Below are 25936 nucleotides of genomic sequence, written 5' to 3' on the forward strand. Positions count from 1 at the left end.
GGGTTTCCCGAATTTCGCTAAATCAGAAGAAAACTGGTGAAATTATAACTCTACGTTCCTCCGCGTTGAACAGAAACTAGAATTGACGTTAATACATCCACGCATAGTTTAGTTATCGAACACTATACGTATATAATTGTATGTGTAAATTATTTATAATAAGGTTGATTTAATGAATTGTTCACTTACACCCTCGCAATTTAATTTAAATGGAGTTCGCGTAACATTAGTTGAGGAGGGCAAAGTCATTATTTTGTTGTTTCCGAATTAGTTCGCAAAATGGTAACGATCCATCATAAAGGCCGTTTCCAGAATCTCGTCATTGGGATATTCCGCGTCGTATCGATCACCATTTACTCTTCGTGTCAGGGATTTAGAAAAAATTTAAATACGACGTACACATAAAATTAGCGCGAGATTAAATTACTATTTTGTTGGTTTCGAATTTGTTTAAAAAATGGAGGACGTCGAAGTTCGCGAAATGGTAACGATCCATCATAGAAGCCGTTTCTAGGATCTCGTCATCGAGCCATTCCACGTCATATCGATCACTTCTATGCCCTGTGTTATCTATTTTCTTGAAACTTCAATACGTCTCGTTTTCTGATAAATAATTGTACAGTTGGCTTGTAAATGACAAAATTCAATCAAAAACATTGAACTGGAACGCAAGGGTCAAGAAACGAGGACAAAATCTTTGACGTGGATCGCAAGGAGCGATCGACTTGGCATGGAATGATCCCTTCAGAATTTCGTTTGATTTCGATCCACGTCTCGGGACGACGAACGGCGTGTCGGATCTAAGCGATACGCGTCAGAATCGCGGCGAATTAGCTAATGGACGTCACGATAAAGGCACTCACCTCTTTCCCTTTGATATCTCTGTATCGAACCCACTTGCCCAGACGCGGTCGCCAATACTCGAGCAGATAGGCCTCCGCGTACTCAACGCCCAAGCCGTTTCCGAAGCGACCTTGGGTTCCGGTACCCGTGATCAAATGAACCGTATGAAGATCGATCTCCAACCATTCTCGGGCTTCCTGGGTGATCTGATTCTTGGGGCACCATGCGCCGCCTAGATTTTCCGCTTTTAATCTGGAACAGACGAAAGTATCGTCAGTAACGTCTTAAGAACGTTTCTTTTAATCATTTTGAACGTAACAATTAAAAAAAAAACTTTTCTTAGGAGAAGTCTGGCATCGACTTCCTTGGGATTAATTCCTAAAGAAGACTTTACTTTGGAGGGATTTAAGATCCCTTAAACGCGAGGTGACGTTCGAGTAGAAACGAATACTGCTTGAGAAAGTATTGTCCTTAATTTAGTTTCCAAGCAACTTGCAGATATCTTCACGAAAACAGTAGTAATGAAATCGTAGGGGTCTTAAATTTCGAAGGGAAAGTATAAAAGGAAAATGAAGCAAAACACAACGGTGGAGATTGCAACTTTAAACGCGTTTCGAAGAACTTTCTCGGTGTCGGGGTAAAGAATAATCGGATAGAACATTCTTGAGAAGATTCCTCGAACTTCCACGACTCGATCTATCCTCAGACATTCGAGGATCGCTGTTTTCCAGCGCGGCTTTCAATACCTTCCAAACGTAACAAATTAATTAAGCGCGAAGTATACCGACGAGCCTCTTCCGTCCCGTTGTTCCTGAAAATTTAAAAGCTGAATTCCAATATCGTCGCGAATACCTTCGCTTGTTTGTAGGCAACTTTAATGCTTCTATTTTAATTTTTAATTTCAATTCTTTTTAATTTCGTTCCCGTTTACACATTTTGTTTTTAAACGTCCGTTGGTGGTACTTTTATGGAAAAAGGCTTTTACCTTAAGAAGTTATTTAGAAGCTGTTCTTGTAAAACAGTCTAGAACTTTTGTAAGAAAAGTTTCATGGAAAAAGTTATCTCAGACCTTTGATCAGGTTCTTAAAATAAATAAAACTTTATATTTACATTATTGATAAACTTTAGATAATAGTTTCAATGCCAGTATAACATATTATACGCAAGATAAAAACAAAAAAATCAGAGTTTTTCTTGTTACATCGTAATATTTATTTTTAGTTTCTTAGAAATTTTATTCAAACTACTACTTTTATTATCGAGATCTTTTATTTATCTGTTTACATCGGAACTTATAATGCGAGAACTTTTATTATAGAAGTTCCATTTCAACTGTTTCAACGGAACCTATTGAAAAAGTTCCATAACTGTTTCAACCCCAGCATAAAACTGTTGCTACAGGGGAAGGAACGACTGGTACGCTGTCCGTCAAGGATTTCGTTCACTATTATTGATGCTTTTCTAAAAGATAGCATCGTTTCACAACGTGTACGTTTGGGTTCAACGTTTAAGATGATTTATAAATTGTAGAAATTTTCTATAAATTAGACAATCGTTTCACAAAGAAATTGTAACGTCGATCTGTTAAAAGAACCGATATATGACGAGAATAAGACACATTATGTACGTAAGTTGCGTCGGATGTAGCGTTCCAAAGTTCAGGCATGTTTATCCAACTTTCCCATCACGTGTCGATAAAATAACTGTTAAATTAAAGGATACGCCAGGATGTACAGATGCAAGTTACGTAAAACTTTTTCTTTACCGGAGTACCAAAAGTGGCCACTCTTGAACATTGTAGTTTAAGCATCCTCCAACCTGAACCTCTTATTAGTAGACCGAACTTGCTTCCTTGATCTCGAGCGTCAGATGCACGCTCAGCGCGCCGGGGAGAAAAGAAACACGAGTTTAACCACTTAATGAAACCCAAAGTGAGTAGATATCCCGGATAGAGGGTGGTATAAGTGATACTACGAAACTTTCAGAATCACCTTCGTCACGTGAACCCTTAACACGCACCGGCCACGGGCACGGACGACTTTATTTCCCGGAGATCCGATAAATGTACGCTGCCGCTGGAAAAACTTCGACGTTCCGGTCTCTAATTTCGAAGCTGTTAAGCTCGTTTCACCGTTCCACGGGGAAAGAAGTAATTTCAATCGTCATTAAAAAACAAACAGCGGACGCGCGCGCGGGGGGAGCTCATTTGAAATTAAAAACGAGTAGAATAATCATAACGCCTGAAAATCTCGCAACCTCGCGAAACTTCCTCGCCCTTGGAACTACTGTTCGCAAACTTTACGGATTCAAAAGCTTTGGAAACAGTACCCGCGTTCACCTCGTTTACGCTCGTTAGAAACAATCGACAAAAATAGCAAAATAAAGGTGTGATTACGTCGAGTGGAATTCGGAATATCCGTTTTAAACAGAACTAAAATTTACATAAAAGGGTTAAGCTTCTCTGATAATGAGAAAGAAATCGTCAAGTTCTAGTTCCGATTCGTGTAAATTTAGCGATTAATAACTCGGCTACAAAGCCTCTATTGCAGTTTCGTTACTCCTGATTTCCGTCTCATTGGGGTTTGCAGAATTAACCCATGAAAGGATCATCATTAATATCGAATACTCTCTATGCATAAACGAGATTCGGAATCCTCATGCGTTCGCCCTGAATGGGATCGTACGAACGAGTTTTGCGAGCACAGAAAAGCGCCTTCGCTTTGGATCCCTATTCTTCGAATTTTACGGTAATTTACGTTTGCACACAAATAATATATGCACAGGGCTTTCGGTACGAAGGTTTCAAATTTATACGCTTATTCGCTAACTGAACCAATTAGCTAGAAATCCTACTAGCAAGGCATGTGAAGCAAGTACTCGATCGATACTTATTTCTATATACACACTCCTCGATCATATAATTTTCTATTGTTATTTGTAGATTTTGAAAAGGCTACAGCACGTAGAAGCAAAATCCTTATGGTCGATGTATCTAAAGAGAAACGCTCGAGTTATCCTGGTTATCGAACGCCGAAGGAAAAGTTGGTGCATGGGTTAGGAGCAGCGTTAAAGGAAAAGGAGAAAAGCGATCGACGGACGGGGTGTGTTACAAACTGTAGCAAGAGTTATGGTCCACAGAAACACAAGGTAAACGAGGAGTAACCCAAGAACCCCGCATTACCTTGTCGAGGGGAAAAAGGAAGGAGAGGGGGCGGTCCCGGGAGCCGGTGCATCCTGACGTACAGGTGATGTCGATCGAAGGTGCAACCTGGCCATTTAATATGTCCAGGTTGTAGCCGAGGCATCGACGCTGGCCGTGCTTCGGTTTTAATCTTTGGGGGTCGAAAGCAAGGCGCGGAGAGCTCGGCCGTAGCTGGCATGAATAAAAGATGAGGCGCGAAGCGCCTTCCCTAATTGCGTGGACCGTTTAAATGCTTGGCTAAGAGAGAAGCTTCTCCTGGTCGTAACGACACGCTATACCTATATACGTGTTGGTATATCCTTTGGAAGGTGCGAGTTGAATAGCGTCGAAGGACGGTGCGGGAGTGCCGAACGTCTTGGAGGTTTAAGCGACCGGGGGACCGGAGTTTGTTTTAGCGACGTGCATTATTCTTCATTACCCGAATATTTCGAGGCGTGCCTTAACAACGTGTACCCCGGGAATATTTGAGCCGTCTCTTAATTGCCGACCGGGGAATCGTCGCGAGCTCTCGCGATTACGATACGGATAATTCAATTTTTCTCCAGACCCGAGGGGGGGCTACGGGTCCGACGCACCCGGCAATCTTCGCGCAATTTTCAAGACGGAATTATGCCCCCCGTCCCAATCTCCATCGGTAATTCGCTTTTCTTCGCCCCTCGAATTAAACCGCGGTCGATTCATTAACTTGCTCGCGATTTAACGGAATCTCATTACGCGACGTGTTCTCGGAGATTTTACGATTTGTTTCACGCGGAAAGGGATTATAGCGGGGTTCCCTGCGTCCGAATTTAATTTCCTTTTGTGAATTTAGAAACGGCGCTGAAAATACACGCTCGCGCGACGCTCGACAAACGTTGAACACAAACAAATTAACACTGTGGAGCGACGTATGTAATAAGAGGTTCGGGTTGGTGGATGCTTAAACTACAATGTTAAAGAGTGGCCACTTTTGCTACTTTAACAGTTATTTGCATGCCTGAACTTCGGAATACTATATCCAACGCAACTTACGTTTATAATGTGTCTTATCCTCGTCACATGTCAGGTCTTTTAAGAGATTAAAAGATTATTATCAATATCTTTATAAAACGATTCTCTAATTTATAGGAAATTTCTACTTAGACTTAAAACGAGATGAAAATCGAACGCTTCTAAACACAGTACCGTAGTCGACCACCGAACTATTCTTCAACCGTTAAATAATCGGGTGTACGTGGTGCGTGGGAGTCGACATACCCGGTCGCTAACATCGAAAGAAGGTAACGAGCGATACTTTTATCGGCTCGCAGGGACCATTGACACTGGTATCCGCGTCGGATTGAAGCGAGTCCAGTTTATCTAAACTCGTTTCACCTGACCGCCTCGTCCCGCTCCTTGCGGCGCTATTTACTCGATGGGGCGACACCGATGGGGGGACCGTCGTCGGTAATTTGCAACCGAGTTCAAATTAATGCACGACCGCGGTATTTTTCATAGGGTTGTATACCCGCGGAATGAGATCGCGTCGCGCTAATAATCGTGCTTAACGGCCATCAATGCAAGAACGATAACGCCTGGCAGCGTTTCTCGCGGGCGACGCGGCTGACCGTCGTTATAATAGTCGCGGCTGCTTTCGCAAGATTTACAGCTCGCCCGGATAGAAGTACCTCTTTATCCTTAACAACCGGCTCGGATGGACTGGTTTCCCGTTGTTGGAACAACGGTCGAGAAGGCACGCCGATACGGAGGTAACGACGACACGACGAGCGTCGCGACGAGCCGCGCCGGCAACCTGCAATTCCGGAGACGGAATAATAGACGGACCCGTGTAGGTCGAGTTTATGGCGTTTAAGCACCGATATCGCCGCGAGACGCGTAAAATTCACCAGTACTCGTTTCGCGTCTGGCGTTAATGTTAATTGATATTATTCGATATTAAGAACTAATTGATATTAACCGTCGTACGCGTGTTTCCTGATGTACCGGCGAGATGATACCGGTTGAACGTAAATTGGTCCCGCGGTCTCGTATGCAAATTGAACGTTCGTAAAAAGAAGCGAGCACTAATTCGAGCGCGTTTCGTCGATAGATTACATGTACGCCAGGGTTTCTCAAACTAGAGTCCACGAAACTTTGACTCCGAATCAGACGATGGAACGAGCATCTTTTTTATGAACTTAGATTACTGACTTTCGAAATTACACCTAACATTTCCTACTAGAATTTCTGAGAAGGAGCGTCGTTCGTCGTCGATAAAGAATTTACATCGTTTGATGATACACGTCAAGCTACTCGTGAATTTCCTGTTCCTTTCGTCAATAGCAAAGTTTACAATTTCCCTTTGTGGGAAAGTTGAACGGTCCTCGTACCGATTTCATATTTTCCGGTTTCACGTCCACCGTCGGATGCTATTATCGTTTAAGTTATTATTAGCGTTGCGAGTGATAACGTCCCATCACCAATTCTCCCCCTTTTGTAATTCCTGTTTTACCCGCCATTTAACCGCGTTATGTCCGCTTACAGCCTACACGTGCCATTTAGAACGTCTTTTTGCAGCGGTTCTCGAGAAAGCATCAGCGAGCTGTGTGGTCCCCGTTGTCGAAAAAGGACGATCGGGAAGACTCGGGTCGCTTTCCGCACGAGGGGGGACGCACTTTGTTTCGAACCTTCGAAAATCCTCTCCTTCGCGTCACGGCCGAATGACGGACGGACGGCGTTAAATTGAGCGCGACGGAGAGATACCGTGACTGATTTAAATTTTCCATCGCGTTAACCGCTTCGCGGACGATTCTTCGTTCGGTGAAATTAGCGAGGACGTGACACCGTTTGTGGCCGCTATCTCGACGTTATACGGCTTGTATTATGCAAACCGTTAACCAGAGAAATCGGTGCGCTGGCAGGCTCGTCGTGGTTTAAAAAAGGAAACACAGTATCTTTGGCCCGTTGAAACTCGAACGCGTATCCGTAAATATTGTTCCGTCTGGCCTTATTTTGAGCTATATTTTAACAATAATGCTTTGAAAGACAAAATAACCTGAGTGGACACTTAAAAATACAAATGGCCAATGTCATATACATGCTGTATACAGGGTGTTTTATTCAGGATAGTTTTCATCACAGACGAGGTATATGAGTAATTTTACAATCTTGTGGACTTTCATGGCCCAATCTGACTGCCATGACGACCGGAAAATTTTTCGATAAACTTAAAAAATTTCAAATCGTTCTGGAAAAATTATTTTCAGTTGCAGGGGTTAATTACAATAATTTTTCGCGAATAGACACACCCCCGAAATCCTACGCACTTTCGAGAAAAAAATTCGCGTAGGTGGAAGTAGATTGAGCTTGCTCACTTGTCGATTTTCATCTCGTTTTAAGGGTCGATTAAAAATGAAGTTTTTTTTTGTATATGAATGTAACAGAAAGTGAAACGAAACGAGTTGTCATATAGTAAAGCAGAAACGAAGAATGCATAATAATCGCTTGGAGAAAAAACGTACCTGGATAGCAGGCGGTCTAACGACCACGCCACGCTGTTATCGTCGGAAAATTTACTCGCGCCACGGTATCGGAGTATAGGTTACAGTATATTATCACTGTCCCGAAACTTTTACGCGAAGTATCTCGTAAACTAGCCTTCGAGTAAATTAGCCAGTAGCACCTAAAACCATATATCGCTGGCCTCGTCGTAACAAGTCCTATCGCTACGAGAAAGTACTCATTTAAATATCGTCGATACACTCGAGGTATTTCCTTTGTACGACTGTACCACAGTATTTATAACTATTTATCGCTCTCTCCCGTTCCCTGATTTCTCAACTTTTTTATTCGTCGCTGTGTCATTATTAACAATCGTTGATAAATCTTGCGAAAAGATAATCTCTGAAAGGAACTGTCTTCGATATAACCTTCGATACAGCCTTCGATATCCAGCCGATCGGTTCGGATATACTTTTGCTACCACGACTTGATTTCTCGATAAGATATATCTACTCGACGAGATTAAATCTGTACAATGCAGCAACGTTTCTGCTATTATCGTTTGTCTTCGCTGCTTCTTCCGGCTTCTCGCTGGTCACCGTGTAATCTCAAACAATCGAGAATATATACTCCCGGTAAATAGTGTACGGTGTACTTCGAGGGAAGCATCCGCCATCCTCCCGACACAATGTGCACGATCGAACAACGTATACTTTGAATTTCGAGTTACACTCCGTAATAATACAGTGATATCGGGGATATCTTATCGGTAAAATTGAATCGATATTACGCAACTGAGTCTCCAATCTTGGGTTTCTTTCGACTTCGCACCAATCAACGCGCGATCTTCGATAATGGCGAACGCGTACATCTTTCCGCGAAAGACTGCGTTACGAAAGAAGTTCTCTTCTTCGACAAAATGTAAACGATCGTAATAATGCAATTTAACAAAGTACTGCGATGAAAGCTCAGACATCTTTTTAAAGAAATTATTCACGCTCCAATTTACGATGTAGAAAAACAATTCGAGCATACAACGTCTAAGTGAACTGTGAGCAATATATCGTGAAGAAACAAACAGAGATACTTGGAGCGTCGAGTTAAACGGCGTGTCAATGAGCCGATACCAGGACCAGGGATATCTGCGAAGATTGAGGGAACATTGTAGCCCACACCTCGTCGGCCATGCAATAAACGTTATCGCGATACACTGTAGTCCGGAGAGAGTGCCACCTTAAGAGTCCCCCGTCGGGTTTTCTTCGAGAAATCAACAAGACATTCCCCGGCACTTAGCAAACGAACTTTTGCCGGTGCCAGCCGGTCCCTCTCTGCTTTATCTGCGAACCCGCCATCGCGGAGACGTTCCTATTCTCCGGTTAGTATTGCTACGAGGCATTTCAGGAGCCCCGCTTATTGAACTCGTGGAAATTTGTCCCGTTCCCGTACGATCTGATACCACCGCGCAAATTGAATTCCGGTTTTCGATTCTGTATCAGCGAAAACGCGTGTAACGAATAATAGCGCGGGACACGGTGCCCTTAATCCGGAATTACTGCCCCCGCAGTTCGCGTTTCGCTTTTTCCCTTTAATTTATTTATCGTAACTCCGTAATAATCCTTCCTTTTACTCGTGACATTCGTGGCTCGCGGACGAGCTTTTCATTCTGCATCGTTTCCTGCTTATTATTAAATTTCCAATATCGATCTGTACGCAAATTAGAACCGATTAGGAAGTACAAGTTAAAGCAACTGTTCCCCGATACAGTGAAAAATATTTCGGGAGGAAAAAATGAATTATCGGTCTGAAATAAAAGTTGCAGGTTTTATAAATCCGTAAGCGGACGATGTTTCTCATCATTTTTCCACCCCATGTCCCCAAGAGCCCTCGACGCGCGTCAAACAGTCCCATCCCGCAAAGGGGTAAAGAAATACGCCCGAGAACCCGGAGCGAATATCAACGACCCATCCTTGACCTAAGACAAGGGTTAAGGGAAGCGATCGAAAATAGGATTCACCTCGGTATCGTCGTACGCGAGCGTGTAATCGACTGTAAAGCGGCGTCAGCCCTCGTGGCCGGACTCTTATCTTCGCTCTTTAAATTACAGTGTATCAAGTAATAGCCTTAAAAGCCATTACTTGGATAAAAAAGCTTACGAGCTGGACGGTGCTCGGTCCTTTGCCGCGCGTTAGCGTATTTCTATCTCGCCAGCATCGCCTCGTATCTTGACAGCTTTAATTTCTTCGCATCGCGGAACCAAGAAATTGGATTCCCCGTGCTCCTCGGAACCAGCATCGCGGCAAATTGTTTTCTTCGCCACGATTTACAACCGGGAACCAGACGGGACAGTCGTACGTAGAAAATATCCACGCCGCGACGTTTCGAGCAGTAATAATAAAAGTTTCTATAAATAACAGGGCGAACGAAACACCGTACCGTTTTCAGTCTCTTTACAAAGTGCATTCACCCATTAATTGCAATTGAATTCGTCCGTTGAATCGGCTTGTATATTATCGCCCGAGGGAAAATTCGCCGTCGCGACTTACCTTTTGATTTCTCGATCCGTTGCAATTTCGTTCAACGGTGCCCCTCCCCCCACGTCTTAATTGCGCCCATTCTGAAAACACCGTTCAACGGGAAACAGGAATAGAAGTAGAACGAAGAAGACGCGCGAAAGAACCGGTGAGATATTCTTGAAACGAGCAAAGGCGGCGGGTCGAGTCGTGCTCCCCTTCTCGCGACGGCACACTTGAAAATTGTTGCGTATTCCATACGGAAAAAGAAGACGTTTCACGATCCTGCGGAGGAACTTCCGGTCCCGTCGCCCATCGGCGAAGCTCGTCGAACTTTCCGTTCGACGCTCCTTTTTCCCCCAGTTTAATTTTCAACCGCGCGAAAACCGTCTTCGGGGATTTATTCATCGATCAACCCGGGGAAAGCCATTCCAAATTAAATTATCGCGGCAACGTTACCGTTTCACCGCCGACCCTTAATGAATGACGTTGGAATACCGTTCAATTAAATTACAACGCGAACGTGTTTGACATTCGGACGAACTTTCGCTGGCAAACGAAATAACGCGGACATTTTTTACCTCTCCCATCGAACTCTCTGGACGAGGGACATCGACTGGCCCCCGGGCAACTTTGGTAGTGCGATTTAGTGTTTGTTTGCCTACTGCAAAATTCAACGTACGGAACATTTGATTAGGAAAATAATAGTAACGAGAATTTTGAAATTACATTTTACAAAAGGGTTAAATGAGAATTAAAATAAAACGTAAGGATTTATAGTGTTTCGAAGACCACTTTCGTTACGAATTGTCACCGGTGGACACCTGTAATCGTCTTGGCTGTAATTAAAAAAAATTTCTGCTCGCATGGGGGAGAATTCAAACTCGGTTAAACAATTGTTCCCGCGATTCGAAATAATAGAAGCATTGTGGTTCTTCGAAGGAACGCGGAGGAATCTTGGAGCGTAGGCAGCGATTCCGTTCCATCGGCGACGAATATAAGGCGTCCGGGGCCGAGCATCGTCGGAGCATTCTTTTCCCTCTCGTTACTCGGCGGTGCATCAGCCATTCTAAGCACCTTCGCCCGAGGTCGCGGTGTATTAAATTAGACGGTGACGTGGACGAGCGAAGGAGGCTCTTGGATGCGACGCGGGGGCGCCCCGGAGCTCATCAAGAGTCAGAGGCCCATTCAGCCGGTCATTGTCTGCGGTAATGGAATGTATTAATATCGGAGAGCCCGCGGGGCCGACAACCGACGCTCCGTGTTCCTCGTTGCCCGACCGACCGGCTTGGCTCTCGCTCCGAGTTACAACCGCGGCCTGTAGAGCGGATATGTCCCGTGGGATGGAATATTCGTATAAACCGCTGTTGCACTGCAACCGCCGGTGAATACTGGACCCTACGCATTAATATCTAAACGCCGGGGGATGGGAAGAGGCCGTGGAACACGGGAGACCGACCGAGCAACAGAGAAACAGGCCAGGGAGGATCGAGGGCTGGCGCACGCGCCGCCATTGCATCTCGTATTCATGCGTTGCACTGCCGGCTACGGGAGGCGTTATACCACCAACCCTTTTGCCACTAGCCAGGCGTAATATTCTTTTTACGTCGACCAAGCTCCGTCAAACATCCTTTCATGATAATTGCATCAGAAGCCTGACGGCACTTCGACGGACGATGGTCCTACCAAGGCGCCACGCCGGTGGTCACGATTTTAATTTTACGGTTTCTACCCCCTCAAAAGATTTTCCATTGATTCGTAGTTAGGCATAGTTACGTATAGAGCGTCCAGGTATCGGTAATTGTTAATAAATGGTATCGAATCTATAGAGTCTCCCAGCCTCTCAGAGTCTTTGTTCTAGAAACGATAGACAACGAGTAATCACTGTTGTTGTAAGGTTTGCGTATCTATCCTACTTCTAAAATACCTAATTTTTTTTCCGTACTTCTTATCCACTTCATCGTCCCAAAAATTTGCCCCCTCCCATCGCGACTGCAAAGGGTTTAATTACTCCACGGTTATTGTGTCGGTTTTCCAATCTGAGTTTCATATCGGTTCCTATACCGGCATAGCGTTATTACACATTTCTGATACGCTGCTCTGTGCTTTTGACCAGCGTTGCATGACTTTCCAAAAGCGTTCGGGACAATTGATCACGACTCGTTGATTGCTAAATTACACAACTTTGGCCTCACCCCCGAGTGCTGTAGCTGCACGTTGCGTTGTAACGTCGTATATTGTATATTCGAAACGATGGTGTGCCCTGCGTTAGTGGTTTCGCAGGATTAAAACCCGGCGATCGACGATAAATACTCGTCGAACGAGCGAAAAGCGAACTCAAAAGTGAACCTATTACTGGAATACTCGATCGGAAGTTGTTTCCAAAAAATTAAGCCGATTCTATCCTCGCGACCGTGTCTGCTTCAATTTAACAAATTGCCATCTTTCCCTTTGGCAAATAAGTTGGAAAATGAAGGAATAGGATCTCTTTGGGAAACATCCGTAAATCTTGGGAAGGTTGTGACAACCGGAATAATCATCTTCCATCCAGTAATACCGACATAGAAAACTAAGCTTCCATCCGCACGACACACCCCGCCACAGTCTGAAAATAGCAGTATATAAACCATCTCCGAGAAAACCGGGACAATCATCTTGTATCTGTCAGGCAGCGTATTTCACAAACCATATATCACAAAACGAATACACATCCATTCGGTTAAATAGTTGGAGTTCGCGTTATTGCGTTTTCCGTTTTAGCTACATTATGTTTGTTCGACCGAGTGTCTTGTAATACCTCCGCGAACCACTATGAGAAATACAATAAACGAATCGGAACAAATACGCCGTTCTTCTATTTACGTTTCGTTATTGTTTTTTCGTTCGCGAACGAAATGGAGAAAAAAAAAATATAAAAATTGCTCGACTTCGGTCGACGAGCGTTCCTTTTCCGGTGCTGCGTCGCGCGGCGCGATGAATATGGAACGGGCTTTCACGCATTCGATCAACGGGGGGATTATCGAACTATCCGCGGGGAATTAATTGCAAAGAACAGGCGTAGATAAATAGCCCCATGAAGGAAGCGTTTCGCGTAAGTGTTAATTACGGGGCGAACGATTCGAGCTGCGACGCGAAAAAAAAATCGCCGTACACGCGGCCGTTGATTTAATTGCACGTTGTTGGTCGTAGAATTTATTCTTCCCTGGAATATGCATTAGCCGGCGATTAGAATTCATCAACTTTCTCGCGTGCCGCTGGAAATCGAACTGTTCGTTATTATTTTATCGCTTTTCTCTTCGCGTGCGACGCGACAGCGAGAAACGCGAAATAATTGCCGCACGCTTTCGCATATAAAACGGGGAAACAGCCGCGACGGCCAGATTAGAAATAATTACCTCGCGGCGCTCTGCTCTCTTTGTTTACGCGCGATAACGTCTTTTCCCGTGCGCACGCATACCCGATAAACCGGATTTTACGTATTAACGAGTCGCCGGGCGACGCGACGCGTTTTTAGTATTCATGGCGACCGCGTCGCCCGTAACCGACACAATTAATGAGTCCTCAAGTATTAATTTCGTTCCCGCGTTTCGAACGATTAAAGCTGCCTACTTGTTTCGCCTCGAACCCCCTCATTTACTTTTCACGATGTTTTCTCGTTTTATCCTCCCCGAGCGAAATATTTTTTTACGTGGGCGTCAACGGTACGCGAACGATTTACTTGAACGACCGTACGGACGACTTTTTGCGAACGATAATGGCATAATTGAAAAAATACGCGATTTAATATTCGGATTCGTGCTTGTACAGATTTAAAGATTAAATGTAAAATATTATTCAGATGTACGTCTGAGACGAGATCGCCAGAAAGTTTTGCAAGTGGTTGTAATTTTACACGTACAAACGGATATCGTAAAATTACCAGCGTTCCCGGCTTCATCCCATAAACCAGCAACGATGGAACACTCGATCGACCTAGTCCGAAACTACTCGCCGTTATATCACCAGCCGTCTGTTACAAACTCGCCTCGCAAAATCCATCGTTACAACGGCTATTGGCAGATACAACTTGGCGTGTAACGTCGTCGTAAAGACGCAACGCATCCCCGTGGCGAGGCACGACGATGGCGGTTCTCCGTGGTTCGGGGTGCATCGTGTCCCGGTCGATTACGATTCGATGGCGCATAGCCAACCTAACAGAAGGTGTCGGTAGATACGAATGACGAATGGTGGGTGTATCGGGGAGGGCAGCCTATCGAAATGAAAAACCGTCGCTTACCGTGCTAGGTGAGGACCGACGTTTCCTGTGTCGAAGGTAGAGCTGGCTGAAATATCCGCGTCCGGAATCGCGCCAGATTCCATGCCGAGCGGCGCGATGCATTGGGCTGCAACAAAAGAAATCATCCTGCGTGTTAACCGTGCGTTTGGTACCTTGAAATATCCATTTCTTATTTCTAAATACTCTCGAGGATTCGTATCAGGGTTGAAACTGTTAAGCAGAAGCTCGATATAAGCAAAATTATAGACGTCTTGTATCTCCTCTCATTAAATTATAAAGAGAAGTTAAGTTTAAGTTTAATAATGATTACTTCCTGTAGGAATTCAATTCAGAATGACCTTACGAGATTAGAAGGGTGGTGTAAATCTAATAATAATAAATTTTACCTTAATTGATAAATATAATTCAGGCGTTTGTAAGTTGCACTTCAGTTCTATTTAGTCGTTTGTACAACAAACACTTCTTTATGTACAGTTGTTTTATTATCTGTGAACCATCTGCGATATTTTTACGAGACTTCAGTGCTACTAAGTTTAAAAGATTCAAGATCAGTTTTAGGCACGGCTTGTCCTGTTTTGGACGCAATAAAACGGAGGGATATATGTTGTGCACTTTCCCGTCGTCTGCTTACGTTTCATCGGGTGACCATATGATACTTGGTGATTCGGTAAGAAAAAAAATATCTCTCGTTCAATTATTCCTTTAGAGAGAACAAGAACGATGAAGAATTCTCGATTACTCGGTCCCAAAATACCAGACTGCCCCTTTAAAACGCGCACGAATTTACATAGGACCCCGTGCGTGCATATCGACGCTTGGATCCGACCTCCCCCTCTCTTCCCGTTGGATCATAAACGGCTAAATAACCAGCTAACCGAGATGAATCCGGCGGATAGAGCCGGTTTACGTTCTTGTATACGACCGTCTCTCCTTGGAGGAGTAGGGCCAGGGCGACGGGAGGAAGGACTGCCTCAACGTTTTCGTATCTTCGGGACCGATCAAATTGTTTCATAGGGGAACACGGCAGCGTTACGAGGACGCAATGTATCCTGCTACCAGGAACGGCCTATCTTGATACAATATTGTCCGTTGCAACGACTCCCAGCGTTATTTACGGTTTTGTTTGCGTCACGCGTCGTTGTGTCGTTCCGCCGGCGAAAAGTTCGAAACACCTTGATCGCGAGTCGACGAAACGCGGAGACACCGTGGAGCTCGGGTTAATAAATCGATGGTTACGATCCTGGCTGGAATTCCGACTAGAACGGCGTTGTCTGTAAATCGAACTTGCTCCAGGTATCGCCTTTTCCCCCGTAACCATTGTTAATAAAAAATATTCCAGGTTCTAGGCCTCTTTATCGAGTCGATTAAAGTTCAGTTCGATATTTTAATCACGATAGTCAAAGTTTGACGTATATTTAACAAAAATCAAAGCACTATATCTCTTTTGCTTGAGACTTTGTAAAAGCGAAATTTAAATGACTCGTAACGCCAGTATAAAGTCTACATAATCGAGTGTCCTTTTTATCGTTTACAATTAATAGCAAGTTTGACTGTTTCGAGCAATTTCCGTATGCAACGTAGCATGTCGAGTTCCGAAGATCGGCTGATTCGACCACGAGAATGGTCGGGGCAAGCAGAAGGGGGGTAGGCTGGCGTCGAAGGCTGCGTCGATTGCAATTTATGCATATCGAAGTTCTATTACCAACTAAAATGCCGATCGGTAAAATTTGCTAGAGCATCGTTCGCCCGAATGGAGCGAATACAGGGCGAATAACGATAATACCTAATGCCGGATATCGAGTGCAGGTGCACCGGAACGCCGTGATGGGAGGTTGGAGCCTTGTGCTTCGAGTAGCCAGAGACTCCGCGAGAATTAATGGCGGGGAATTCGAGCTTATAACGGAAGGAATCCCTGCTAAGCCATCGAGAAACAGAATGGGCATGTAGGTGGCCATTAATATCGGTAAAAGTTTGTACCATCCTTGGACGAATCCCCCGTCGTAATTCTGCCGGTGGATTTCGAGCGGGGCGCGTTATCAACGTAAGATGAAATTCCTACGGATTGCGAATTTGTCCCGGGAAGAACATCGTGTTTAGGACGGTGGTGTGAGGGCTGGCTGTATAATTACGCTAATTTGTGAGAACTTGGGTGGCGTGCAAAGACGCCCTCCAAGACCAAAGTGTCTGAGAACACCAGAGATTTATCGTATCGACTGTCTGGAAATTTTGACGCTAAACTTTGATTCGACAAATAATTAATCACTTCGAAACTATTCAAATTTGACTGTCGCGAACGTTGGGATTACGCGATCGAGCAATTTTATCAACGTCTATCCGTTGCAAAAGACGGCTAAACTTATTTTATCGATGCTTATAGTTGGGACACTATGCATTTATGACGGATATTTGCAAGAGAAAATAAAGGTAAAATAAATTCTGGTATTTTATTAGTCCCGGGGCACTCGTAGCAATACTTTAATAATACAGAATGCTTTTCGAAACGTTTACTTAAGCGAAGTACGTCTCAAGATAAGCGCTTGTGCGTCTGAACGTTTTACAGATCCGTCTATTTTTTGTTGTACATTAGCGAATGATGTTTCCAACTTTATGCTCGTTCATGATTAAAGGCAATATCGTTGGAAGACCATTTTTCATCTCTCCTTTTGTTTATTCTGCGCAACGTTCCATTTGTAGATTGTTGTAAATATTGTAGGGATATTTCATACAGCAACTTTTATTTTACCGTGTATTTTGCCCTTTTCGGGAACACGAACCGATTGTGTGGAACAGTTAGTAACGGTATAACCATTTTTTGAGTTTCCACGCAGCTTTTATACGCAGTGAAACAGAGAACAATTGAATTTATATAGTATCGTTTGCTTGGTGTCCATTTATGTATTTATTGTATTCAGTTACATACGTCAACCATCGCGTACTGTGAAGGCAGGAACTGAATATTACAAATCAATATACAAAGTTACCTAACTGGACTTGAATTACTCGTGAACATTGTTTCACGCACCATTAATTACAGAGACACTTCGACGGGTGTCATTCTTATTTCTTAATCGATTCTGGACTAACACTTAGAACGATGGCCAACGTTTTGATCATTTACATTCGAAATTATTTTTACGCGTTAAAATATAAAATTTTAAATGATTTAAAAATTCAAGATTGCCTCTAGATCTTAATGAAAAAGCTACATTAAAACGAGATTAAAACGTTTAGGATAAAAGACAGTTTACTGCACTCGACGCACTCCTTGACATTATGCGACTTTTGTTTGAAAAATTTTTTCACGCAAGGAACAGTTTACGAGCAAGTTTAAACGAAAACTTTTAAATTCGCTGCTCTGATAATTAATTAAAAGAGTGACTTTGAAAAAGTTGGTCGCGGAGAGCATTCAAGATGAGAAGAGAAAATTAAATATTTCGATCATCATAATTCTCAACGTCCTTTATGTATTATTATTATTTTAGTTGCTTGATAATACAAATATACTTGAAATAGGAAATGTAAGAGGATATTTAAAAATTCTAAAAGGCGATATTCGTTGATATATTCTTATTAAATTCGTTCTTGAATCACGATGCAGACTTCGATCAATAATCAAGACGAACGAACGATAGATAAAAATCAATAGATCAAAAAGAAATAGATAACAAAACACTGGAGCCTCCGAAGGAGAAGACAAAGAGTCCTCGAGAATCAAACATGGAGTGCTATTATTATTAATGAAGCCTCAATATATCGCGCGCGTCTCGCACCCCCGGAATTCTCACGACCCTCGCGGAACTTCTCGAACTCCGTCGCAGGGTAAACTTGGATCGTTCTCCGGTAGAATCCGTTTCCTTTGTCGGCACGTCCGACCTAACGAGCCACCGGTGAGATATCGCGCTCGTAAATCGATCGTGAATAACGGTTTCGAAGCGCGGAAAACCGAGCCTTCCGAACTTCGAGCGACGAGTATGCTCATACTTCGTTTAAGGAAATTTCCGCGTGTCTCGGGCAAGAAAAATGGCCAATATCTGAGATTAACAAATAATAATTCGACGTTACCCCTCTCCTCTTCTCCCTTTGTCGATTTACAGGTCGGATTCATAACACGATATTTATTCTAGAATTTTTCCTAGTTGCTGAAACGTCGGTTTATAAATATATTAGTAATAAAACAAATTGGTATTTGTTCCTATTATTATTAACGATGGTGTAGTGTTATCTATGCTAACTTATAAGGCGATAAGATCGAAGAAAACAAATAATACCACGCTCGAGGTTTACGAGGACCAACATAAGTAGAAATATCTAGTAATGGACAGACATGATAGTCAAGTCTCTCTTAATCGCTTTAGGACCCAACGAATATTCACGATCAATTTTCGGGGAAACAAAGCATTTTGTAAAGAAGTTTTATTATGTATTTTTGATTCACGTTTTCGTGCAGATTGATTATAATATCATTTGTAGGACCAGTTATTCTATCTAACGTTGTCATCTGAGATTTCAGTCCTCTTCGGTATGTATTGAGGAAAGTTAAATAGCAATATAGTTGAAAAACTACAATTTACGTGTAAGAATGGACGTTCAAAAATCATTTACATTTTGTCCCAGTTTTCAGATTTACGCGCCGTTTAATGTAACCCAATTTTTCACGAAACTACACTTTCCGAGCTGGTGTTACTAAAAATTCAGACGCTAATGAACCAATTTTCATGAAGTTTGTCACGTATGAGCGTGCAAATTAGAGCCAGCACGATATTAGTAAAAGAAAATTAAAATAAATGTTGTAAAACTTTGTTAAACTCTGTTCCAGATATCATCCATTGGAAAAGAAGTTCGTGCCTAACTAATTTTACAGATACGTCTTTAATAACAGTTTTAAGTAATTCAGGATCAATCGGTCCATTTTTACTAGGGAGGTCAGATTCAAGATGGTTCACGTCTAATATACCTACGATCTATAGTTTAAAATAAATTGACTCGTCGAGGTAAAGACTGCCATTCCTATAAGTTTCGTTCGAACTCAACATTCACCAATCTTTAATTACTTAAGTAAAAATTTGTTTCAAAATACTGTTTCCAAAAACAGCGTGACAATCAATCTGTGATTGATTGCACCCAATAAGAATGCTATATTTTACGACCCTAAAGACTCCTTTACTCCCTTAATCCGACCGATGTTCGACGTTAAGACGCTCCTTTCGCGTCACCCTCGTTCGATTCTCGACGATGTCCGGCGTCTCTTTCAACAAACCTACCCTTTCCGGCCGAACGGAGCGCTCCGTTTCTAGAAAAACATCATTAATTACTTCTACCCTATTGACGCCGCGATGAATGGGGGCGAAACGGGGACACTTCTTTCCCCCGTTCTTCCGGCGAAATTTATATCGCAATTAGGAGCAGGTATTTGATATAGCCCGACGACAGCGTTTCCATTTCTTTAATGAAAAAGCGTTTTCAATGAACGGCCGTTCAACGAAACGAAAGTTATGGCGATATTTTCTTCTTTTCTTACATTTTCGACGTCCACCATGTCTACGCAGTCTGTTCAAAGGAACCTACTTTGTACTCAATTTGCCTACTCGATCTAAATAGCAACGTCTTCTGTTCTTGCAACGGGATCGAGACCCACAGATTTCATTTACGGAGGTAGAATTTTAATACTGTTCGTATCAATTTTATTGGATATTATTCCCATCGAATTCAAGCGAGAAAATTAATTGTCCGTAAACTTGTGAGCGGTGTTGTAGTCTGTCGATATAGTCTGGAACTGAATCCCGAAGAACAGGTCGTTTATCGTTTATCGAGGTCTCCAAACAATTCCGATACTTCCGACGAGTGAACTCGTTACATCGAAAAGTAACGCCGCCGAGGCCGACAGATCGTTTAGTCAAACTAACGGGCACGGTGGATGCTGACTAAGCCACTCCGACATGCAAATCGATGCACGCCGTTTTTTTCGTGCGGACAGAGGACCGATGATCGATCAAACGCTCCACGAGACCAACTTGCGAGACGCCTACCGTGAGATATTTACTTGAACGTTTATTGACCCATTGAATTCCAAGTTTCTCGTTCGATAGGCGCAGTGGTGCGCCCAGAGGGGCGCAACGAAGCAATTACATTCGTCTCTCGTGCCAGGAATGCCTATTTGCATACAACTATTAAAGTTTTATTTATAACTCCCGGACAAGGTAGTTTCCTCCATCGTGTTTAATAGCAGGTTACAAGTTAAGTTGGTAAATTCTTTTCTAAAATATGAAACCATGTCTGAGGATTGTATTTTGAGCCCTGACGTTGGCAAATTAATTATTAGTTTATATTATTGGCTAATAGCAGATATTTGAATTTTGTACGTGTACGCCATTGTGCAAACAGAGGGTGGTTGTTCCAGCGAAGAATCTCTTCCGCGCTTTAAATGTTTTCCTCTTTCTAACTTTAACACAGCACCGAGAGTTGTGGAAAAGTAAGGAATTGAAGGTGCAAAGGTACACCCTCTCCTGTTGCAACGGAAACCGGTTCAATTTTTAATCAAAGTTTTACGAGATTAAAGGCTTCGGATGTGTACTTTAGTATCGAGCTCTATCTGCTGAAATATTTTCTTACAAATCGTAAATTCGAAAGTTTTCTCATTGAACGTTCTGCTTTTCAAATCCAAATCTAGGTATTTCATAATTTATATAAAATACTATACTGCAAAGCGCAATAATTATACATGTTCAGATAAAAAACAAGTGTTTATTTCTCTAAAAAATGTGACATCGATTTGAATAATGCTCTACGCGTTAAGCGTATATTGTTCGTATTACTTGCATATTTAGTATATTTTTCCTGAACAAATGCATACTTTTCATGCATATATGCATATTTTATGCGCATAAAAGTCACACCGTTCCATGCATATTCTACGCGCATAAACATTCACAGTCTATTCATAAGATAATGTGATTTTTGCATTCACCGCGCGCATTAATTCGAAACTTATCCCAGTGAAACCTACCCCATTCAATATTACAGAAGAAACCAGTTGTAACCCAGTTCTGTCACTATCAATTTGTCAATGAAACTAGTCAAGATCTCCACTTGAATTAGTACAGTGGCCAACGGAAAACGATTCGGAACAGAATAAACGATTTCCCCAGGACGTTCGAATATTAACACGAGCGAGTTCCATTCGCTGGGTTTTCTAATTTCACGCCATCCTCGACTCGCCACCGGCTTCGTAACCGTTCCGATTGAATTTTATCAACGCGAAGTTGCTCGATTACCGCAAAGTTTATTTCTACAAAAAACAAAACCGTTTGTCGTTGATACAGAGAAAGGAGCTCGCGTCGAGCGAACCTATCGCGAGTTCACACGACTGCCCCCAGCCCCATTCACGATCTCCGGTCGTCGAAACGTTGTTTAAATACAACTTCCACCGAAAAGTTTCCAATTTGTGGGCCGGTGGCGGCCAGTGCACACCGCGTAAATCCAGCTTTTACCGTGCAGGCGGCGAGGCGGACGCGGCCAAAGTCGATTTCGGATCGAAAGTTCGTCGACTGCGGTCAAGCAGCTCCGGCCGCGTCGTGTAGCGTCGCGGAACCGACGCCGGTCGTTAATAACTTATAGACGAAGTTTCGCGATGAAAACTATAAAGCTCCCGGCAGATTACAGCTTTGTGTGTACTTACAGAGGTCTACGGCGCGGGTCGTGCCGCCCAGGGCGAGAAAAAGCAGAAGGTGGACGGCAGGTATCGCCCTCCTGGCGAAGAAACCGAAGCTTTTCACCATGGCTCACGGTTCGCGCGAGGGCTTCACCCTCGCCCTTTTCTCACCGTGACTCTGCTCGTGCCATTTCTGCCTCGTCAACCTGAAACAAAAAAGGAAACGCAATCGTTATATGCTGTCCCTAACGACACGCGGGGGTGGAAACGACCGCGATGACGGGGGATTCCAGAGGGTTCGCGCGTTTTGTCAAACGTTGTACGCTCCCGTCGAATCCCTTCGAATATACGATTTTCTGGTTTGCACGGGGATCGGTGAATACAGCGCGCGAATTCAATGCGAGGGTGTCTGCAGTCGAAGATCATCGAGCTGTAAATAATCGTTCATTTATTAACACTCTAGACTTTCGGTATCATTTTCGTAAAATATAAAACAAGGACGTCTGAGTATCACGATAAAGTTATTACGAATCGAACGAACTTGGGCGAATTCTTCCTCCCTGAATTGAAAGGTTTCTAAGCCACCTGTAATTCGAAGATACAACCTGACCAGCTTAGCAAACGCGGCCATCCGTGGCCACTTGCGGGATGGAAACTTCGTAACAACGCGAAAGCCACGCGCCAAGATACGAGGGCGAATCGTACTTCTGACAGATATGGGGAAAAGAAGAATGGATGGGTCCCTCTGTTCGCTGGACAGCCACTTCATCAATTGACCTGTCCGAAATTATCGATGGACTCTTTTTTCACGTGTCTAATATTCGAAGATGGCCACTGTCTACACGACAGAAATAAATAGAATGTTTTCGCAATAGCTGTCGCAAGAACGTTCCCGCTCTTCTCTCTAAATCATTGAAGAAATTAAATAAACTCTATCTCCCTTAACAGAGAATCGTATCGTATTCGTCCCTGTTAATTTCGTTCTGGTAAATTGTTGGCGAAAGAAGAACGACGGATGTCTTTCGAACGGAGAACAATTTTTAATCGACTTTTCCGCGCAGATCGTACAATTAATGTAGGGGTTAACGTCGCGTCAACTTCGCGGACTTCCCGAAGAAAGATAACAGTACGTGTAACCCGCGAGCGTTTGCATTTAATTTGCAAAGTTATTCGATCTAAGTTGAATGAAAAATTGAAAGAAAATAAAGTTCCGGCGAAATTTAAATTTCCCTTCGGATTAATCCGTCGCCTTTTCAAAGGGAAGAACGGCGAGGGACGAAGCAGCTCGAAGGTCGCGTATGGGTGTCGCGACGGACGAACTTTAATTTTTCATCGTTAACGATTATTTTTATCCCGTTCCTACATATTTATTTGTCTCCACGGGCAATTTGCATGAGAAACTAAAGGGAAAAAGAATCCACGAACGGGTTGGCTGCCCCAAAAAAAGAGCTCCACGAGAGTCCCGAGGGATGAAAAAAAAGAGAATAATAACCAATTGGAAAAATAACGCGTTTAAAAACGCTCCCCGAAGGGCTCCCCGAGGCCGTTCCGTCGATGTCATCCCGAACCATTTTTATTTCGGGCCAGACAACGTGTTGTTCGAGCGATATAGATGTATCATTCCTAATTATACCGTGCTCGAACTCTGATAGATCGATGCGAGGCGCACGCATAAATATTCGTTGCACTTGACAGATACAGGGTGTCTTGATATAATTGTCATCTGTGCGTGATTGGTGAACGAGGGGATCGGATATTTGCAAAAATTAAGGTATTTTTCGACGTCGCTTCATACGTTTATTAAATGAACGCTTGCATAATGAACGATTCCAAATATCAAAATATAATCGTTTCCCGAACGTGTAAATGATGGTCATTTATAAAATCTTGCGTTAATTTCGTTTCACGTTTCGAGCACTTTCGCGGAAGTACATCAGATTCCCACCCTGGTACATCCTATCGTTCACCAATTATTTCGCGTTCTGCACACGCATATACACATCGAGACACTTTGTATATCGACGGCAGGTGGCGTGGGAAAGCGAGAGCACAAATAATTAATTCACGACCGGGGGTTACGCCGCGGGAGATGGCTATAGATTTATTAGTTCGACAATGCTGTCCGCGGTACACGTCAGAGCGGCGCTTTGCGCTCGACGTGGTTGTTCGGCGTCGGGAGGGTACGACGACGACGACGTCCGTTGGTAAGAAAGGTGCGACTCCCGTGTCTGGACTTTGATGGAGTACGCCGCGGTAATTGCGCCGGAAGTGAATAAGTAATGGCGAACGGTAGTAAGAAGTGGCTCGGTCGTAGGCCTCGCGTGCTCGCATCAAACATACATGCAAGGAACTTACGACCTCCGCGCCAGAAAATCCACAGTTTAGCGCGCTGTACGCGCGTACTTCGTATACTTTGTTCTACGCGATATAGAGAATACGCGGACGATAGACGTTTTCTCGGTCTCGTTCGCCCTTTGAAAATTCTTCCGGCTCGGTCGGGACTCGTTACGAACGACCCAGGTACGTCAGCCTCGATTGCTGATCAAACAAAGTGCTCCGACTGCCTACTATTAGGTCTATTGCGGGCCCGGATGAACTTTTCCGCCCCCCTTCCCCTGAGACGACGTCCAGGAAAATGATGAGATTCGTTCCCGGCGAACGTGGTCAAAGGGAACTAACCGACACTTGACCGGAACTACTCGCGATTCCAGGCTATGCAAATTTTTCAATTCATCGTTCGCGCTCGACGAACTGCCTCTACGCGAGACATTCCAATCGTTTCTCTAACGAAATTATTCGACGATTTATTTCTATCGCGCTCTGTCACCGCGGAAGGTTAACCAGGGGTCGTCGCGAGTCGATTAACACCCTTTGAACATCCAAGTTTCAAGTTGGAACTGACCAACAAAATACTATCGATTCTTACGCATGATTTTGATCGTTTCTATTATCTTTTGAGTAACAGATTATTCATCTTGTACTTAGTATTTTTCTACGAAGCAGTTAATGTATGGAATTGGAAGCAGTTAATAGAAATTGTTGAAACTTCTTTGGGTACGTAGCATCAAAGTAAATGTCAAAATAAACATAGAAGATAGCAAAAATTATAGTAGATGATATGATCATTAGGTAGAGGATGAAATGCCCTTTAAAATGAGCGTTTGTGAGAGTCGATAGCTTTATTAGTTCCGGAGATATGAGGATTTTAATTTCAAGTCGATGCGGTGGCTAGTTTCGAAGATATGAGCATCCGAAGTTTGTTTACGTTTTTGATGCGCTCGCGCGAGTTCATTCATCCTCCGCGCGCGTAGATAGTAGACAGTGCGTAGTAAATTCTTGGAAATACTACGCTTCCGCGTCACGCGACTGTCTCGACTCACGCGCGACAAGGAGGTCCAACGCGACGCGTCAGACGGAGACAGAGATAGTCAAATTAAGAAAAATACCCTTTTACATAAATTGCGATATCTCGAAAACGGAAAGTCGGATCGACAAAAACCAAAAACCACTTTAAAGGGGAGGCCTTGCCGCTTCTAACAATGGCTCAATAATTAATAAAACACTAGTAGTTTCGGAACTGCACGCGTTTAAAGTTTTAGTATTTTTAATACGTGTTCATAGTCTTTCCTAAGGCGGAGAGCGGAATTTTTAAAATTACCTTTTACATAAATTATGATATCTCGAAAACGGAAAGTCGGATCGACAAAAACCAAAAACCACTTTAAAGAGGAGGCCTTGCTGCTTCTAACAATGGCTCAATAATTAATAAAACACTACTGGTTTCGGAACTGCACGCATCCAAAGTTTTAGTATTTTTAATACGCGTTCATAGCTTTTCCTAAGGCGGAGAGCGGAATTTAAAAAATTACCTTTTACATAAATTACGATATCTCGAAAACGAGAAGTCGTATCCATAAAAACCAAAAACCATTTTAAAGGGGAGGCTTTCCCGCTTCTGACAGTGGCTCAATTATGGACAAAACTCTAGTATCTTCGGT

At 43.3% G+C, this 25936-nt stretch overlaps 1 protein-coding gene across 3 annotated transcripts in view; it reads right to left on the minus strand.

The window, feature by feature from the left end:
• The window catches only part of LOC143342399 (discoidin domain-containing receptor 2), a 192359-nt gene that overhangs the window by 68801 nt on the left and 97622 nt on the right, over window positions 1–25936 (minus strand). For all 3 annotated transcript variants that reach the window (XM_076766227.1, XM_076766225.1, XM_076766226.1), the window contains exons 3-5: window positions 21966–22144; window positions 14291–14396; window positions 864–1095 (exon numbers count right to left, since the gene is read on the minus strand). In XM_076766227.1, the coding sequence (XP_076622342.1) occupies window positions 864–1095; window positions 14291–14396; window positions 21966–22065 (438 nt within the window). In that variant the 5' untranslated portion in view covers window positions 22066–22144. The remainder of the gene's footprint in view (window positions 1–863; window positions 1096–14290; window positions 14397–21965; window positions 22145–25936) is intronic.

The sequence above is a fragment of the Colletes latitarsis genome, chromosome 6 (assembly GCF_051014445.1).
Source record: "Colletes latitarsis isolate SP2378_abdomen chromosome 6, iyColLati1, whole genome shotgun sequence".
Taxonomy (NCBI): domain Eukaryota; kingdom Metazoa; phylum Arthropoda; class Insecta; order Hymenoptera; family Colletidae; genus Colletes; species Colletes latitarsis.